Genomic DNA, 20,643 nt, shown 5'->3' with positions numbered 1-20,643 from the left:
AACTATGCCATTTACAGCGTGTTGATCTAGGACAAGAGACCTTTAAAAAAACAAAACAAACCCAAAGTGCTGTCTACTCTGTGTAGGGATCAAAGATCTCATGCAGAGATTAATAAGTAAAAGTAGAAACTTCCCATTATTCTTGGCTAGGAATATTCTCTCCCCACACTACTATCATTGGTTGCTGCTACCTTTCACCCCAAAGGGGGCTGCATTTTGGGGGTCTAAACATTTCTGAAGTGCTTTGGGATTCTTCAGGATGAAAAGCAATAATGCCTTACAGTTGTACAGAAGTTATGCTTTAAATTCTCATGTTTCTCTTCTTCTGCTTTGTAAAGTGCTTTGGGATATCAAGTGTTATATGAGAGCGTTATATGAAAAACCAAATTCTATGCTTCTCTGGCTAGAAGGGATGGATGTTTGACCTCTTCAGTAACTGACCATATTAGTCAACAGGAATACCTTAAAGCACTTTCCCTTATGTCTAAAAAGAACCCAATCTGCTCTGGGTGAGCAAGATGTGAAGGCCAGATTTGTGGGTCTGGCCAAACTGCGCTCGATCCAGGGCCCAAGGAGAGGAGAGAGATGGCTCTTAACTACCTCTCCCTCAAACTGGGGCCCTAAAGTCTGCTCCAGGTTACTCTGGCAGTAGCAATTCTTTTGGGACCATGCTACCAGCTGGGGATTGTTGGAGTGCAAAGCAATCTGGCCACATGTCCTCCCACTGCTGACCCATCCCGACATGCTTCCTCTGCCAGAAAGAGTGAGAGTGGATAGTGTAGAGTGGATAGTGTAGAGCTGGTTATTCAGCCTTATGCCACCCGGAGTTCACTTACAGGAGAATAATCCCTCATTGCTACCTTAAGGGAGCTTTCTGGCTGCTTTGCATTAACTGAGCAGTGCAAAGCAGCCACATGGGGTTGGAGGATCTGGTCCCAAAACTCTAGGGCATTCCTCAGCCCATAACAGTTCATTGTCAAACTAATCTGTTTAAACCATTCTGTAACAATGTAGCTAACTCTGCAAAGTCACTGGTTCTGTGAAAAGAGCATTCAAATATAAAATAGAAGATAGCCGTGTCAGGGAAAAGAGATGGACTTAAATTCAAAGGAATTGGTTTGGAAGTTTTAAGCTATTTATGCTTTCAAAATGCTTGGGAGGTTTTCTTTAAAATCAATGCCAGAGGGGAACTGGATAGGGAGATGGAGGCAGGGATGGGAAAAAGAATCAGTACAGCAACCCTTTGTCTTAAGGTGGTCCAGGAATTATGAATTATAATGCTATGCTTCTCTTTGTCAGAACACACAGTCTCAGTGCATTGATTTCAAAGCAGAGACCTTTTCTGTTACATGTGATTACTATGCTACTGAACATTTACTGGAATATAACTGGACTGCACATGGCATCTGTATCTGGCTAAAGAGTTGTGTTGAAAGAAGCCAGATGTGCTTTATAAATTCTAAAAAAAGCACTTTTTAAAAAAACCCCACAAACTTAGTGGTGGTTTGGGTATTTGTTTTTTTTTTGAGAAAGCCAATTTGTGGCCGTTTTAATTATAAATGCCATTTACACACGCACACACAAACAGCCTCACAGCGGATTGAATGAAGATGACCTCACTCTGAGTGTAAACAGCAAGGGATCGGAAGTCTCTAAACTGGGCATGTAACCTTTCTCAAACCCTGCTCAGGGAGAGGAGGTGGGAAAACAAACATGGGGGATTCTTTGGAAGGCAGGATCATGCTCACAATATGCACAAGTCAAGGTGCTGAAAGTGCTGCATGCACTAAACCAGGCGTCTGTCATTTTGGCACTGAGATGCTGTAGTTGTGACTATGTCTGGGTGGTATTGCAGCCCCTCTGCACCTTCGCGCACACACACAAAACAGAGTTTGAGTCTCACAGCGAACATCAAGCCAAGACATTTGCCAACGGGTTTCCTAGGAAGATACTTTTTAAGCCTAAAAACTGCAACACATTCCTTTATTAAGCATCTGACCTAAACCAACAAAGGCAGAGAGGTTCTCGGCCCAGTGGCCAAATAAATTGACCTCACAGGTCTGCAAAGGCACATGTGTAGGAATACAAACTTGTGATCCCCTAGACACAATCACACCCGAAACGCTGGCTTATTTTGGGACTCAGCCAGCCATTTCTGAAAACTGGTGTCTTCAAGTGAAGATGGCAGACCAGGCCAGTCCACCCAACTGAATCCATGTTAAAGTTAGACATGCAGCGCTGGGGAGGGCAGGAAATACCTGGAACTGGACAAACAAATTTCAGCCAAAATCTTTCAAATATTGAGTAAATCACTCTGTGCTTGAGAACCCTGTAACTTATTAGAAATGCTGGAAGGTCTGGGGCCACGCCAGGTCGCTCACCCAGACAGGGCCAGGGAGATAGAGGGAGCCACTCATGGCCAATGTTGCCTTTCCACTTTGTTTTACATATTTTTACAATGCTCGATTTAGCTCTGGTGGCAGGTGACTAATGAAAGTGGCAGAACAAGTAGGGCATGGTCTGTGACAGTGCAGGCTTCTCCCACTCCCTTCCACCAGCATGCCTCAACTCTGAGCTGGGGGATGGGAGGGGACCACTTTTCATCCTCTACACCAGTGGTTCCCAACCTTTTTGGCTCGAGGGCCACAGATACCATTTTTACAACCTTGAGGGGCCACCGGTCTCTGCCAGCAGCCCTCCCCCCACCCATTGCAGCCAGAGAGAAGGAGTTCAGCGAGGAGGCTGGCTGCAGCAGGGAAACCACACGCATCCTGCAGCCCCGTGCGCTCCACCTGGGTCCCTAAGCAGTGGCTCCCTTCTGCAGCCAGGGGGATGGAAGATTAGTGCTTCCCTCCCTCTGGCTCCAGCAGGACCTCAGCACCTAGGGACCCAGGCAGAGCCGCAGGCCACTTTGAAAGCTGCCGTGGGCCACTTTTGGTCCCCGGGCCACAGGTTGGGAACCACTGCTCTACACCCATCCAGCCCTAAGTCTCTGCTGAAACTGCCAATAAGAGTGCCAATGCATTCCAATGGCACTGGTGATTTTGTGAAACAGATATTTGCCCACTACGAATTAGCATGTGACAATCAACTAATTGCCTAGACAGAGGCCACCACATAAAGACTTTTGAGTAGCAGATTCAGTCACCCTCAAATCTGGAATAGTTCTGGGAAATATGTTGCCTTCCCAGACCTATGCCAGCTCCAAGCACCCAGTATGAGCATCCCTTCCTTTGATCTCTCCCTCCAGCAAGGAAATGGTCAGCTAATGTGGAGAGCTCTCCACCATGGGTCACTCACAACAGGCTGCTTACTCCCCTTTGGAAACAGGTTGCATGTCGCCAGTGCTGCTTGCTGAAGGATGTATGTTTGCAAAGCTTTGCCAGAAAGGAACCTACTGTCAGTGAGCTACTAAACTTGGACATCCTGATGAAAAATATTTACAGAGGAAACTCCTTAAATGGACATATGCCAATGGAATAACCCTGGGTACAGAGAACATTTCAATGCACTGAAAGTTATATGCTTAGCAGGTTCCATGCCTCTATATTTTATACATACTTAAGTGGGGTGAAAATTTACCCAATAAAACACAACCTCAAATGCAGGCTGGTGATCTCACCTGGGGAGACTCTCCCCTTTGAATATTATTTATATGGCTGGTAGAAAGCTTTGACTGATGGAGCAGCCAAGAATTCCCTGGAGTGAATGGACTTGCTTCTCTTCAGTGGTATGGAACCAGCAAAATAATTCACTCGGCTCAGAAACAAGGTCACCCCCTGTGCACACTGAAAACAATGAGCTTCTAGTCACAAGAAAGCAAAGGGAAAGACAATATCTGTAATTTATCAAGGTTTTCCTGCTGGTAAGGCCAGTGGAGTGCGCATTTGTTTGCAAATGCCCGCTTAGGCACAAATCACAAAAGGTTTGGAATTTGGGGAGTTGTTCTGATAAGCATCCAAAGTTTTGGGTAGTTATCTGAGTGCAAACTTGGATAGGAGATCTGAGAACAATCTTTCTGGCATGTCTCACCTCTGCATTTAGTCCTAATTAGTAATCCCACCAGCAGCAATGGTCTGTCTTGCCAGATTTGGGCCATTCTGATTCTGGAAATGAGATAAAGAAAATTTAGCAGAACATTTCAAACTCTTAAATGTGAAGTTCATACTCAATTCCAAAAATGGACAAAGGCTTGGGCCGATTCTTAATGATTCTCTCTTTTGCCTACTTCCTAGTGGGGAGGAAGCCATGCATGGGCTCTTGCCCACTTTTCCTTCCCAAGCTGCTTCTTTCTCCCATTCAACCACTTTGCTGCCTGCTACCATCCAAGAAATTTTACAACCAGCCAGAGAGGACTTTGTGTCTTCCTTGGGTGGATGCTGTCTCTTGCTCTTGTATGACTTTTAATTATGTAGCAGCCATGCTTCCTGTTTCCCTCTGTTCTTCCTGGTTTCACTCCTGTTCCCAGGTTCTAGAAATGCACCACTGAGCATAATGTAAAGCAGTTTGGTGGTGTTCCAACTCAAGGACTTGCTGAATGCATGATCCCAATTTCAACAGAGCAAACAAAGGAGTCACAAATGACAGCAAATCTGCTCCCATCCAATTTTCTAATTAAACATCATTTACTGAACAGTAAGTGCCTATGTGAAGGACCTGAGCCATAGCAGCAAAGGACAAGGACTTCTGTCATTTCAAGAGGCAATATTACTTTTTATCTTGCCAAAATGAGCCTAAAATAAGATAAGGAAGGAATCAGGACTAAGAATTCCAAACCTGTCCCCCAATGGCACTGGATTCCCCAAGGTCACTGACCCTACTTCATAATGTGTCTTTCAGGGGCAGAAGAAAGCTGACTGGAGGACAAGAACTATGGTACTTCATGACCCTGATTTTGTAAAACTCTTCACATAACACAGTAGTTATTTGCCTGTTTTAAAGTGATGTTTCAATTATTCACAATAGAGCTGGCTAGACTATTTCTGCCAAGCTAGGTACTTCTGTATTCCTATCACAGTAGCATCGAAGTATTTTATCTGAATGGAGAGATTTTTCAAAAATGCTCCCTAAAACTCATTACTTACAATATTCCCCTTCCACAGTGGAAATGTATTTTCTGGAAGAAATGAGCATTGGGTTTTAATAATTTTTTCCTATACAATCACAGACACTGAAGTACGAAGAAAGGTTACTAGCAGGAAAAAATGACCAAGCAGCTCAAATTGGAAGTTTAAAAAAATGCAGTTGTATGTAAGTGGTCACCAAGTGGGATACAGACAGCGGGCCTACTCCCAGACCCAGCACACCCCAGGCAATACAAGAGGAATACACAGAGCTTTTCCTCCCTCAAAGTCACCAGTTCAAATCCAGTCTAGGTTGGTAGTGAAAAAGTCAAAGTGTGGTGGCCTGTGTGAAATGATTCATGGTCTCAGTCCAGTTTTTTAAAGGATAGCTCTCTACATCACAACATTTACCACGAACTGGCACCCTATTAGCAGTCTCAGCTGACAGATCAGAGATTGAATACATTATCATATCCAGCACTTTCTTCCATAGCCAATTGTTTTTTTATCTGTTTACATCATGGCAGGGCAGCTACCCAGATTATAGTAATATAAAAATGTGTTCACTTTATATGCCTCCAAGGAGATATTTTCTAGGATGGAGACTGACCTTTCCTACTTCTTTAGTACCCTTTGTGGCTGGGACAATAGCTCCACTTAAACACTGATAAACATACACTCAAAATATTCATATATGAGTAAGATAAACTTTTAAATAAAACTAGACGTAGGGCTGAATCTGCTCTCAGTTTTATGTACAGGAAACTGGAGTAACTCCATTTTCATTGGATTACTACTGTTATTATTAGTGTTCCACTAGCACCAATAAGCCCCAACCAAGATCAAAGCCCTGTTGTGCTATGTGCTGGACATGCACATGGTAAGAGACAGTGCTTTCCCCAAAGAGCCAGCACTCTCAATGGACAAGAAACAAAGTGTGGTGGAAACTAGACCTAGACCTAAACTAGACCGGTTTTACTGGTGGGAGTGGAGGGACAGAAAGCATAAGAGACTTGTCAAGGTTATATAGGAGATCTGTGAGGTAGAACTAGATCCCAACCCAGTGCCTTAATTTAAAAAAAAAATCATCCTCTGGTGTAAATTAAAGAAAATTTGGCCCCTCGTTCCCAAAACATGGTGGCTGATTTTGGAGGGCCGGAGGAGGGGCCGGGGGGTAAGCCGGGGACAGGACAAGGAAGGATTATGATTGTTTTGGCGCTATACTGTCTAGCTTACAAACAAACTGTCTCACTCTTCTGAAGAGGAACTTTGAATCAGAATACAATTCTTTCCCATTGTTAACCTTCCTAGCAGCATTGCCTATCGGTGACCATGCTTTTTTTAAAAAAAATGTATTTTGTTGTTTTATTTTTACTTTCAGTTCAGCTGCAGCTAAGTGCGGAAAGCGTGGGCGAGGTATATATAAAGAGCACCGAGTCTGGACAGTTTTTGGCTATGGACATCAATGGACTTTTATATGGATCAGTAAGTATGAGGTTTATGTGGTACCAGACATGGAGCGGTTTTGAGGTCTGCAGAAATCTTGTAGCATTGAGTAATGTAACCCACAAGCAACATTTAGTCTGTTTGTTATTTTTGCAGCTGGATCACCAGTCTTTGCCCAACTTTATTTTTGGGAAAAAATAAACAAAACAGCTTGTAATGTTGCCCCAAAATATTTAACATATTAAGGTTCATATCTGGAAGCAGCAGCATCGTTCTAGTGTCTCTTCAGCTGCCAGTTTTCAGAAAGAGACTACTAGGAACACTGGGCCAAAACTTATCTCTTGCCTATAGACTGCACTGGAGTTGCAGGTGCTTGCCCCAGGGCTGGCCACACTCCAGTTTTGTAAACTCCCTTTTAAAAAAAAAAAAAAAAAGAAAGAAAAGGAAAAAAAGAAAGGATGCATCACATCGGACTCTTCATTGTATGTTGCAAATGTGGTGTTATAGCTTAAAACTTCTCAGCACTCTTACTCGGTGAATTTAGTGCTTCTGAAAGGTGTTGATTTGAGGGGAAGTTTTCTGTTTATAGCTTACGTAAATCACAGGTGGCCGCATCGTTCCCAGCCACCTGCCTACCAATTTGCCTCAGCCATGATCTGCAGGGACCACCTGTATGGGGAAGAGAAGGTAATGGTGTCTCCAAACCCATTCAAACCTCAGTCCTTCCGGTCATTCTCCCAGTGACAGGGACAACCAGTGTCATATGTGATGTTTTAACACCTGAAATGAGTGCACTCTCAGGGAATATCACCACTATCACCACCATCCCCGCGCTCCCACCTATTTACAGTGTTTGCCAAGCAGTAGGCCCTCTCCGGACTTGAGGGCAGCAGAGGTTGCCCTAGTCCAAGCTCTCTCTGTGACTAGCCCTGTTCCTCCCTTCTCTCCCCTTGCATTTCCCTCCCGTGCCTCTTATCAACCCTGGCTGATGGGCCAATTGAGTTCCTTAACCCCAATCAGCTTGTCCTGGGGCACTAATGAGCCTCTAAATGATCAGAGTACAGGCTCACCTCACGGTGTCTCAGAGCTGTTGAGTGCTCATGAAAGCAGCTTGTAGATATAACTTCATAGCTGTAGCTAGCTACTTGGCAGCTGCCGAAAGAGTGAACCAATTGCACTGATTTCAATGGAGCTACGCCACCGATGACTTGGGCCCAGGACATGTAGCTGCTCAGGAGGCTGCAAGGTTCCTTGACAAAGGAACTGATTGCAGACGGGATAGTGTCACAGCTCAATTGTAGCTGACTGCAATGCAGGTACCATGAACAAGTTACTGTAGAAGTCAGCTGTAATTTGGGGAAGCCAAGGAAACCTACTTAGCATGAGCCTCCACCAATTTTAGGAAAGTGCATGTTTTAAATGAACGCTATCAATAGAAGGGAATCAGATTCCCAAACAATGGTCATAAAGGTGGGGTTTGGGTACAGCCTTATACCAAACCAAGCCTCCCCAAGTCTAACTGAGTCTAGATCACTGCACTTCGGTACAACTAAGGCCAAGATTTAGTCATGGGTATTTTTAGTAAAAGTCTTGGACCAGTCACGGGCTATAAACAAAAATTCATGGCCCGTGACCTGTCTATGACTTTTACTATAAAATACCACTGGCTAAATCTTAGCTGCTCCTGGAGCGCTGCTGCTCTGTGGGGGCCCCGCTGCAGCTGCAGAAGTCACGGAATCCATGACTTCCATGACAGACTCGCAGCCTTAAGTACAACAGCAAGGGACATACTTATGCCATTCGCTCTCAGTGGATGCTTGGAATTTCTTTTTCAGCTGTTACCAAGTGAGGAATGCTTGTTCTTGGAAAGAATGGAAGAAAATCATTACAACACGTACACCTCTAAGAAGCATGCAGATAAGAACTGGTTCATTGGCTTAAAGAAGAATGGAAGCTGCAAACCGGGACCACGGACTCACTTTGGCCAAAAGGCGATCCTTTTCCTTCCATTGCCAGTGTCAGCTGATTAAGAGAAGCATCCAGGGTGCCATAAGATGACCCTAAGTCTTAAGCACCAACTATTATTTCTTCTCTCTCTCTCTTTCACTGGGTAATGTGACAAAGAGCTTAATTTTAGATCCAGGAATTTTAAATCCAAATGCTTTAAAAATAAAATAGAGCTATTTAATTTTGCACTAACCAATTTTAACAGAAGTGAGGAAAAACTTGTAGAGCAATCGATAGGCTGTCTCTCCAATGCATTCCTATTGACAGGTGTCCCTTGTCAGAACTGCACAATAGAAAGCCTGTGAGAGGCAAAATGTGTGCAATGAAAAATGCAAAATGACTCCATTCTACTATGCACAAACTCTTGTTTCAGTGGGAGCACACGGATACATTTCTGTCCTAAACGCATAGCTTACTATAACACTAAATCAAGACGTTATTTTCAGGGGAATATACACACCCAGAGAAAGTAGGTGCATGTTCTATAGTCACATAAAAATGAAACTCTCCTGGAATACATAGATATTATAATGCAATCTACACAGTATGTAATATACCCTTAACATTTAAAACTGCAGTTTTCAATATATTAACTGAAAGCATAGTCAAGAATGCTGCAAACATCCTGCTTGTGTAGCACTAACCATGACCCATGCTTTTGAAAACTAGACATCTAATCCTGTCATATACCATTAATATTGCTATGTTTCCTGTTAATAGCCTTCATATGTCATTTGAATTTATTTATGAAGTGACTGTATACATTATAAAGCGTTCAATAATATTAATTATAGGCAGTCAAAGCCAGTTAACGATCGCTCAAGAAGGTTGCAGATGAAAAGGGGTCTGATTTTGAAAATTAAACCTGGGAGAAAGGTCATGGCGAAAAGGAAAGTAGTCATGGAACTGTATTATAATACAAACAATTCACTGCTTTTATTTTGGCCCCAAAACTAATTTTCCATTTGAAAGTGCAATTCCACTCTGAATAGTAGAACTGTGACATTGTAAAAGTGGCATCATGGGGCTTCAGTGAGTTCCATACCAAGTGTGCTGAGTTTACTAATATGTTACTTTTTACCTGACAGCCCTGCAAATTCAGCCAGGGAGCTGACAGTCTTCCCTTCTCATGCATTATCACTAGTAATGAAGGTTCTGCAGGCCACATTCTTCCGTCATTGACATTTGTGTAAACTCATTGACTTGATTTGCATAGCTGTAACTTGATTGGAACATAGTATAGGCCTCCATTAATAAAGCTCAAGAAATAGAATCCAGCTCACCCTCCTTAAACTCTGCAAAACCAACATGGTTCAAATCCAGTCATGGTCAATAATGATTGTAGGCTGGCTCTTTGGTTACCCATGTAAAATGAGACTTGGGATTCTAGTGGACATGTGCAACAAAACCAAAGGGCCATGGAGACTTGACTACACTGCCACTGTTAGAGATGATCCTTTCATAACAGGGTTGAAGTGTACCGGTGGAACAGTGATGGAGTTTACGCAGCCACTGCCTGTGCTACACCTGTTTTGTAGACACAGGACTTCAATCTCCACAGCTGTAATCCAACACCTTTATGTAGACATATTTACATGGCCCATAACCCTTAAGGTTCCCATTCCCTTTTCAACACACTTCCCTTCCCTTCCCATCACTCACAACTGTAAAGGCTTCAGCAATATTTAATTGACATTAAAGGATACACTAGGCACCTAAATAATTTTTAAATGGTTAAAATTGGTTATTTTGTGACTGGGTTACTAGGCACAAGTGCTCCTGGTAGATTAAAAGGCTGGAAAAATAGTTTATTTTCATTGTTCATATTACAAATCATTGCAAATTTGGAACTGTGTGTTCACTGGTTGCATTAAGACAACTCATCTAACATTTGGAAGAAGAGGAACCTCAGACAAATTTGAAAAGATTTGGTCTATCTTTTTAAAAATCTTTGATTAATACCTAGCAGATGGAAACCCAAGAAGTTATGCTCCTTTCCCTTCTTTGACCCCCTTCCTTCCCCTCCACTCCCATTTCTTTACCTTTCTGTTCTTCTATTTTCCTGCCCACCGTTATCCTCTTATTTTGGGAGGAATTTTTTCCAATAAAATATAAATAGATTTTAAGAAGATAGCTCACCTGCTCTCCTCCAGCCTAACATTGCAAAAATTAGAAATATTTAGCGTATTTCAAAAGCTGCAAAATGGATTTTGTGTTTTGCATACAAAACTTTAGAATTGTGCTAACAGGCAAACTTCCAGCTGATACATAGAATCATAGAACTGGGGGGAACCTCCAGAGGTCTTCTAATTTAGGCCCCTGAATTCAAGGCAGGACTTCTCTGCATCTGATTTCTGGCTCTGTCAATATGTTCAGCTACTGCCAGGTGGACTGTAGTAGAACCAGAGCACACAAATTCATTTTTGTTTAAATGTACTATATCTCCGGAGAACATCAAGACAAGGACTGCAGTGTCTGCTAATTAGATATTATAATCTATTTTTTCCGTTTTACTTTTAACACTGCCAAGAGACACCACTATCCTTCCCAGAAATGGGTGTTACCTCCAAGGTTCCTGCCATTACTTGAGTGTTTTCAATGACACACTTTGTTCCTGAACAAACATGACTATGTGATGTCCTGTTACCCAGGAACCATCTGTTCCAAAACCTGCAGTGCAAGTTTAGGATTCTTTTAGCTTGATCTGCTACTAATGAAGTTAAATTTATGTAATAACAAAATTGACACATGCACTCTCCATACATTGTAGTACTGAATGGAGGGGACCCACACAGGGGGGTGGGAAGTGCACTGAAACAAGTGTTAGAAACAAGATTACACATTTTTTCCACAATATTTATGAAAACTTTCAGACCCCACTTATCTGAGTACCTCTTTCATTCACTGCAATGTTCATAATGATAAACTACACCGGGTATAGAACTACTGTCCTTTGCCTCCCCAGCCCATTGTCTATTCCCCCTTCACAATATCCCACATTAAAGTACATCTGAGGGGGTGAGATAGTTTCCTCAATTACACACACAACTGTCATCAAGATCAAGAGCCCAGAACCAGAAGTCTTTGGCTCCCTTCACAGAACGGCCTACAGAGAAAAAGCATTATGGTGTCCCTTACACATATTGCAAAAATACCTTCAATCGGGTCTTCAGGTCCTTGCTCATGAACAAGATCATGTACAACAATATCTCCAAAATTGCATCTCTTGCACTTACCACAATTGCACATGCAACTGCAGTATCTCAGTATGCATCTGACTCGCTAAAAAGGTGAAAGGTCATTTGCAACTATCCACAGTAAATTAACATGCAATTTTTATGTAAAAGAGACTGAAAATTTGGCCTTTCAGGTTAGCAACCCAAATCATTAGACTGATTCATCAGAAAACAGGAAGAAGTTACTCAACTACAACCTTTTTGTGCCGGCTCTTTGGATTATTGAAGAACTTCATAGTTTGATTTTCAGAGAGGCAGAGAACCTGCAACAACTCTGAAAATAAGGCCATTAATATCCTGGGCTGTGAATCAGAACAGGTTGTTGGTATGTATATTAAAAATAAGCCTAAGATATTGGTGCTGCTCTTATCAACGGATGCTGAATTAGAAGATCGTGTGCGAATATTTATGTCACATATAGTTGAGGAGAGCTGCACACAAGTACACTGTCCTGCATAGCGTAATATAGTAGGAGCATATAGCTCATATTATCATTGCTGAAGATGTAAATTGTGAATATCATGAATTTGCACAAAAGGTGGGTACAGATTAAGAAGGAGAGTTAAGGTTGTCGGGGGGAGAGGCAGAAATTTACGTTTCCAGACTTTACACCTTTTTCTTTTAAGTTTGACTGTGATTGGAAATGTCATGCCTTTCCAATTTCTTTAAACTTAAAATTTCTTATACAGTTTTCTTCCATTTATTTAGCAATATGATCTTACAACTAGCCCCAGCTTGATAAAGTTTTTTCACTGAATACACACATGTATGTGTGTAAGTGGGTGTGCTTATCTACACCGAGACAATTATGTAGGCTTAATGTGGTTGTCTACAACAAAAAACGAAAGCACTCATATGTTGAAAGTTGTCAGGTATCTCTGGTGAAAAAGTAGCACCAACATCTGATGCTTTTAACACAGTGCAGTATCTGCACTACAGAATATTAAGAATGCCTATAGTGCAGAGGAAGCAAATGATAGCTCAGTGTTGGGAACACAGCAAAAATTTCTCCTACACAATGCCAATCATAAGGCGGAAATCTCAGTTTAACGAGATTAGGGACTACAGCTTCAGTGTGTGCAATAAGATTGCCATCTTAAAGTTTATTATGGGGAAAAAATGGAATAACTTTCCCACCCTGCCCCAAAATCTTTTATATTTCCCCAAGAAAGCTCAACTGTGATGCAAGATTTTGTTTTAAAAAAGAGATGACCTAGGAGATCTTCATGATCATTTCATGACCATTGTGAGAGCTGAGCTGATTGAGATACAAAAATATTAAATGTCCTGTTCAGTGTCACACAGTAGAGTACTGAAATCCAGGAACTTTCAGATGCCTTCTCTGTAACCACTTTACCACACAGTGCCCTCAAATCCAAAGCTCATATTCTGCACATGCAACATCCGTGAGAAGTAACTAGTCAGAACTGTACTGAACCTTTTTATTTTTCTTGACCACTTAGAGTTCTCTCTACCCTCACAACCGCCAAAATACATTTGAAAGTTCCTTAGTATTTACTGAGGTAATGTAGGAAAGAATGTTCTAAAGGCAAAAGCCTGACAACAGCGGGTCTCATATTCTGAATCAGGAATGTTTCTGCACAGATTCATTTTCTTCAAACAGACTAGATTGTGCAATCCTCATTTGTGTGGATGAGTAAGGGCTCCACAACCTGGCCCTCCAGATCCATTGCTGACCAATTAGAGAAGACTGAGTGATAGCTACACAAAATGCTAATGAGATGAAAAATGTGGGGATGATTGATGAGATGTGAATCTGCTATTGGAACCTCTATGAACTACCAACTGGCATTCTCTCTCTCACACACACACCCCACTTGCCCAGACTTGCCCAAGGACACAGATGCTAAATATTGAATTCCATGTTTCCAGTGCATTATCAAGGCCTTAATTGGAGAAATAGTCAGTTGTGAGGTTAAGGTTTTGCTGGTCTAATATTTCAACCCAGTCCAGCTACTCTTGGAAGCATTTTTTTCATTCCCCCCAGCAGGTGGAGCATAGGAGAAATTTCTTGCTGCAGGCAAACCTCCAAAAGAGGAAAGCTGCCAAACAATCTGAATGTGGGAGGTATAAATAAAGGTCAACATTTCTTGTGTATTTATGTCTCATTAATGTTGAAATATGTAGCAATAATTAGCCACTAATTGCTGCACTTTTGAATTGCTGTGCTAATTGCTGCACTCCTGAACTTCTGCACTTCCTGAATCTGAAGGCTTCTTCCAAGTTTTGATAGCAACATTATTATTTTTTTCTCTAAGACAAATGTACTGACTTGTTCAAACGAACACCTTAGACATGACAGGGCAGGGCGTCCATAAAAGCATCAAAGGCACTGCCAGCTACAGAGCTTTACAATGGAGAAAAGAGGCCAAGGTTTATTAAACTACTGTTTGTATCTATATGGATAATAAAAATCTTTGTCCACATCCCAGAGAGGGTAACCCAACATGCAGCATTGCCATTTAGAGATGTCTCTCCTAACAAGCAGGCTAACTCGTAAGTCATGGACTACACAAGAGCCACATGCAGTGCCCTGAAGAACCTGCCACAGCCATGGGGCGCTTGCTCCTAGCTAGAAAATAAGTTACTTACTGGACATTTAAATACAGACCTCACTGAACTTTTTAATTTACAGAAGAGGAAAAAAGCATCTCTGTTGGATACAGTGAACATCAGTTTTACAGCAACCACCCCTTCTAGAATGCTCTGTTTGATGTGGGGGAACCGTATGTCAGTCATGTCAAAAAGTCATTTCTCCTGAAATGCTTCTAGAAAGAAGGCCTTCTGTGTCTTTTGCATACCAGAGTTTCATACTGATCCATCTAGTCCAGTAATGCGTCTCTGATGGTGGCCAGTTCCAGCTACTTCAAAGGAAGCTGCAAGAAACCCACACTAGGCAGTTACAGGATACCCTCCCCTCAGGGAAAGTTTACTCCTGACTCCCATTAGCCAGTGGTTGGGGTCTGTCCTGAAGCAGGAGGTTAGATCCCTTCTAATACTCATGGAGGTTTTTTGTTTGTTTTTTAATGTTTACTAATGTTACAAATCTAGACATCTCCACCTGTAAAATGCAACTCATTGCAGTTGTCCATCTGCATACAGTTCCCATCTGTAAAATGGAAACAGTAACACTCCCTTTCTCCCTCTCAGTCTGCCTTGCCTATTAGACTGTAAGCTCCTCAAGGCAGGGACAGTCTTCTACTATGTGTACATACAGCGTCTAGCACAATGGGCCCACAATCTGATGTAATACAAATGGCAATTTCCAGCTTCCAATGGCCCAATACATACAATTGCTTTACTGATCAGGTCATCCTCTGTATTTTAACTCTGAGCACCTTTAAAATATTTGTTTTTAAATCTACCACCCTGGCAATCTTTTCCATTTTGTGGGTTTTTTGTTTGTTTGTTTTAGTTTGTTTTGTTTTGTTTTAACTAACCAGAAGATTAGACTATCATCTTGTTGCTCAGTACCATCATGGTAAGAGTGAAAGGGTAGACTTTGCACTTGAGCTGGTAAAGGCTCATGATCATTTTGCAAGTCTGTCTTAAAATATTTATGTCTGAACACCTGTATCATGACTCTGGTACTAACTCCATGAAGCTGCTTTATAAGGCAGTGATGCAAGTCCCTCAACAGGTTAAACTACTCAAACTTCAATTTCAGAGTTTATCTATTTGGGGACAGAACCTATTCCAGTGCCATTGTTCTGTGACTGCTTAATAATGACTGATAATCACTGAAAAACATGGGATTTAAACAAAATACTTGGTGATAGCCAATTTCACAAAGGCCAAAAGCTGTGCTCTATCCAATAAACACAGAAAATTTGTGGGAAATCCTGGATTCAAACCAACAGGTTGCAGTGGAGGTGGGGGAAGGAGTCCCAGGCATATCTGATTTCTTTTTGGTGATACATGTTGCTCTGGAAGTTAAAGTCCTTGGGAAACACTAGGATGTTATTTATAGCAGCAAAGACATGAATTTGAGCTGGGACAAGACATGGAATCGAGCTGGGGTAGTGTGGATAGTGAACGGCAGAAGCATCTTCCCTAACAAATGTCATATTAATTTTTCCCCTCACAGGGCTGGGTTATCACTCAACTAGAATATAGGCTTATATATGTACAGGTGACCAGGATTTCTAATTGGAATACAAAGATGGAAACTGTAATATTAGATTCTATGATTTAGTTCTGCTGTCTTCCAACCCCTCATTAACCTCAGGGCATTCCTTTCATTAGACATGTGAAGCCCAAAAATTACCACCTCAGATATATACTTGACACCCAACTGGGGAAAAACATCAATACTTTGCTGAAAAATAATCCTCAAGAAAGCTACAGTAATTGTTCCGGTTGGATAAACCAATAAGGATGATGTTACGATCTGAAGTTACAAACAGTTCAGAGAGTTTATCCTTAGGGCAAGAGGTGATGTGAAAAAAAAGCCTTTATGATTTAATACATAATTATTACCCTTAAAGATCCTTAGAGATAGCAAATGAAGGGCAAGTGGAACAGAGTTGGAGGAGGAGAAAGGGTTCTGGAGTCTATCACAGGGAAGAAGCATACACTCAAATCTCTCATACATACAGAGTCACCTAGGGATGTGGTGGAACTCAATAGCAGCAGATCCACAGGCAAATCCAGATCCAAAAGCTGGAGCTGAGCAACAGCAGCATAGGATGAGGAAGAGAGTTTGAAACCTATAGCTGCTCTTTGAAACAGGAAGTGGAGTAGGTTTTTTGACTGATTCCTCAGGATGCAGCAGAGTCTCTCAACGAGGTTAGGGGAACTAAAAAAAACCCCATCAAACTGAGACCCTGAATCGCAAGGCAGGTTGATCATTGAATAGATGGAAGTGGGGTCTGTGGGGAAAGAGACACTAAAGTGAAAGAGAGGATAGAAAACAATTACTGAGCCCTAGACTTGGGCATTCTGTGCCTGACTTAAGAGAGGAACCCGTACATCTAAGAGGGATGTGGGGTTTATTCCACGTCATGGGGGGACAGTTTTCACATTAAGCAGTCATTGCTGCTTCCCCCCCACAACATTCCTATATAATGGGGGACAGAGGAAGGCATACCTGTTAGTAGTCTAACCCAGCTCTGGTGACTGTCTGGGTGACACAAAGATGCCATGACATTTTATTTAAATTGTGTGGGATTATAACCCTGCTGTCCTGCCTGACCACCTCTCTCAAAACAGGCCCTATCAGCCAAAACTGTATGCCAGCTGTAGCAGTTCATAGTGATTGCTACATTTACCTGTGCAGCCACTGGGCCCCACTACCTAACTCACTATGTAAAATGCCATAGAACCCCTGGGGTACAGAAGGAACAAGCAAGGACCAGATTCCAGCCAAGATGGTTTTGACGACAGACTGTACAACCAGGGCCCCCTCACGGGGGGGGGGGGGCAGGGTACACTTTACCGGGGCCCAGAGGCCCTGGGGACCCGGCCCAGGTTGCAACTCCCATTACCAGGAGGAAAAAAATTTTCATGGCTCGTGAGATTGTATATATGAGATGAGAGATTTTGGTATGTGTGGGGGAGGGGGCCCATGTTACAAGTTTGTACTGGGCCCAAAAAAATTATGCTTGGGCCCTATGTACACCACCAGTTCCCATCAACCTGCGTGATTTAAAAGGTCCAAGTCATAAGCACCTAACTCCTTTGAAACACATTATGGAAACAAAGAAATCCAAGGCTCAAATACTGCCTGAGCATAAAGGGAAAACCAGAAACTGATTCCTAAGGAGATCTCTAGATTCTCAAGCAGCCCCGGAACAATCTGTGAAAGATATCTGGATATAGGTATAGAGACACCTAATGTGTTTTGCATGTGTAACATTAGCCTTCAGGGCTATTTTGTTTCTTTACATCCAGCTTTCACAACCATGAAGGGGGACACCACTGATCATGTGACAACTATTCACCCTAATGACAATTCCTTTTCTCCCCTGTAGTATCAGGGACTTCTGTCTCTCTCTTCCCCCACCCCATAATCAAGGCTTGTGTTTGCTCACACTCACATGGACATACACTTCCAGGGAAAGCATAAAGCGGCATTAACATTCTTATTTTATTTTATCTCTGCTCCTGCAGTACCCAGATTTCCCAGACCAGCTTATTTCCCCATTCGTTGCCTGCGGCCCCCTGAAGCAGCACATAATGATCCCACAATGGCTTTGCTGCTTTCAGTTACAAGCAGGGATGCACTTCTACCTTCTGGAGCATATGAGCCCAGGCAGGCAGTTAAGGAGAATAACCAGGCTCAGGAGCTCTGGAGGCTCCAGGGAGGCCTGGACTTCAAAAAGCCTGGGAATGAAAACAATGAGAGTCCTGTAGTGCCTTAAAGACTAACAAATTTCTGCAGGCATAAGCTTTCATGGGCTGCAACCCACTTCATCAGCTGCATGAAGCAGAAACCACAGATAGAGGGTATACATATACATCCAAGGGCAAGGAACATAACAATGGGGAGGGCTAGTGCTAACAAAGTCAATTCAGTTAGGGTAGGGTAGGGGATGAAAGGTGATTTGGAGGCAGAGTGCGAGGAGAACAAAAGTATTCAGGAGAAGCAATTAATTATCCCAGGACGTGGCTCATTTGCTGAGCTAGTTGCAGGGGATAATTTATTCTCTTTGGATTCTCATTCACTGTATTGCTCAAGGAAAGTACTGAGTGTTACTGGAAAAGTCTTTACTGGGGAAGAGTTTTGGGTGCTCTGGCTCGCTCACTCACTCACATATGCAGTTTTACTCTTCAATGTTTCTGAATTCATTCCCTGAGCTGCCCTCTACTCCCCAGCAAGGAATTTTACATAATTTCAGTGCATTGTGTTAAAGTGATTTAGCACAATTGGGAGCCTCTGCTCAGGAAAAGCCCAGGTCTACAGCTGATGGAGGGATTCGGTTAAGGGGGTGTGGGGAAAAACTACTAGAACAACTCAGCCCTGACTGAGACCATTTTAATTACATCTCTATTTTCAGGACCACCAAATTCACCACAAGGTCCTAGCCAGAAAAAGGAAAAAGAAGAATGCAAAGATCCCATGTGATAGGGATGCTCCACTCACTGCTAGGGTGTCAACTCCTCCTGATCACTCTGGGGACTAGCTCGTGAGATTGAGGCCCCTTCCCACAGCTGCATGCCATCTCCCTGCCTCTGCATCACGTCTCTCGCTCCAGCAGCTGCAGCCTCCTTTTTGTGATGTGGCCCTGTGGTATGGTGACCAGATGGTCCAATTTTACAGGGATAGTCCTGATATTCAGGGCTTTTTCTTATATGGGCACCTATTATTCCCCACCCCCCCAGCTTAGCTTTTTCCTCTTATAAAGATGGGCACCTATTATTCCCCACCCCCTGTCCTGATTGTTTCACACTTACTATCTGGTCACCATTCACATTTTCCCCTTCCGGAATACCAACATCTTCCCTCAGCAATCATAGGCAGCCTTCCCATTCACTGCTGCATAGTCCTTCAGAGACTGACAGGGAACACAGGCCCACCCTCTACTCTGGAGTCTGGCTCAGGGACCCTTTCTCCAGTAGTCAAGGTCTGTTCCCTGCTGGATCTTACTGCCTTTCCCTATGGTCTGACACTCCCCACCCCTTTCTCTCTCAGGGTTTACCAACTTCACCACTCCCTCCTCCCAGGGAGGGACTATAGGCTCATAGCTCTGCCACCTCCAAACATTCCTCCTATCTCCCACTCCCAAAAGCCCCCTCTGCCTCTAATATCCTATTTTTATAGTCCCAGCCCAGTTCTTCCCCATCAGCTGGAGTCCCTCACTCAGTGTGGGGATTACTTAGCCACCTGATTCCCTTCTGCTGTGGCCTGTGGAGTTAATTAGCCCCCTTCTCAGTCTACATTAACCCTTTCAGGAAGTGGCATTGGATTACAGTGGGGGTGCTGAAAGCCATTGAACAAAACTGTAAACCTCGTATATAATGGAAACTACTTCAAGCCAGGGGGGTGCTACTGCATCTGTAGTTCCAGCACCCCTGCTTTCAGGGCAAGTATGGGGGGACACCTCATCACATTCAAACAAAGCTAGATTCAGCTAAGGCTCCATCAACTAGATGTAAAAATGTTACACAGAGAGATCTTAACATACAAGACTTCTAAGCAATGAGCCATCAGCCAAGATGACCATAGAACTGGCAGAGGGTTTTAAGTCTTGTTCGCTCCCTAGTCTGGTTGGCCCATGGCTCCTCTTTGGAGATTTAAAAGGCTGCCAGGTACTGGTAAATGTTTATCCTGCTCTAGAAAGAAGGGCATGAAAAGTCACGCACACTATGGCGCTTGCAGGGGCTGAAACTATTTTTATAAATATTGCACTTTACATTAAATAAACAAACTTTTTGAAGTGCTGCCATTCTCCAGGAAAGAATGTAAATCTGGGGCTAATGGCTCCCATATGCTCCCCACTTCGAACGGGAATATGCCCATGAAAGGGAAGATGTGGGTTAGGCTTTAGAACTCATGACTGGCTTTCACCAGCAGGTGCATAACATGCTGATAATGAGAAGCTGTTTAACTGTATAGGCCACTGGTCCCACACTCACAGATAGGCTTCCTTTAAAGAGCCCTGCACCTCTTGTAAAAGGTATATTCTCATTGAACTCTTCATGCTTAACCCCCCATGCCCTCATCAACTGTCCACCACTAGCTCTTGGCGTACGCAGACATGACAATCCTTGGGTGCAGCCGACGCTAGCGTTGATCTGATACCAATCATGAAGCTGTGGCAGCATGGCCTAGCTGCACAAATACTACCCAGGGTCCAGGCAGGCTTGTATAGCCTGTGCTGAAGTTTGTGTTACTGGGGCTTCCCTGCTATCGGTACCTGAGCTAGCTA

At 42.9% G+C, this 20,643-nt stretch overlaps 1 protein-coding gene and 1 long non-coding RNA gene across 4 annotated transcripts in view; one reads left to right on the top strand and one right to left on the bottom strand.

Annotated features, from left to right (window-relative positions):
* FGF1 (fibroblast growth factor 1) overlaps positions 1 to 9,793 on the top strand; it is a 54,852-nt gene extending 45,059 nt beyond the window's left edge. For all 3 annotated transcript variants that reach the window (XM_067566571.1, XM_067566570.1, XM_067566569.1), the window contains 2 exons: positions 6,445 to 6,548; positions 8,345 to 9,793. In XM_067566571.1, the coding sequence (XP_067422672.1) occupies positions 6,445 to 6,548; positions 8,345 to 8,539 (299 nt within the window). In that variant the 3' untranslated portion in view covers positions 8,540 to 9,793. The remainder of the gene's footprint in view (positions 1 to 6,444; positions 6,549 to 8,344) is intronic.
* Positions 1,975 to 19,477, bottom strand: LOC137165334 (uncharacterized). Its single transcript, XR_010923338.1, has 3 exons — positions 19,169 to 19,477; positions 4,033 to 4,106; positions 1,975 to 2,264 (listed from the first exon to the last, which is right to left on the bottom strand). It is a non-coding gene; the product is annotated as an uncharacterized lncRNA (long non-coding RNA).
* Between the last annotated feature and the right edge of the window lie 1,166 nt (positions 19,478 to 20,643).

The sequence above is a fragment of the Emydura macquarii genome, unplaced genomic scaffold (genome assembly GCF_026122565.2).
Source record: "Emydura macquarii macquarii isolate MOO-44397 ecotype Brisbane River unplaced genomic scaffold, CSIRO-AGI_Emac_v2 contig_2768, whole genome shotgun sequence".
Classification (NCBI taxonomy): Eukaryota; Metazoa; Chordata; order Testudines; family Chelidae; genus Emydura; species Emydura macquarii.
This window is presented reverse-complemented; position numbering and strand designations above follow the sequence as displayed.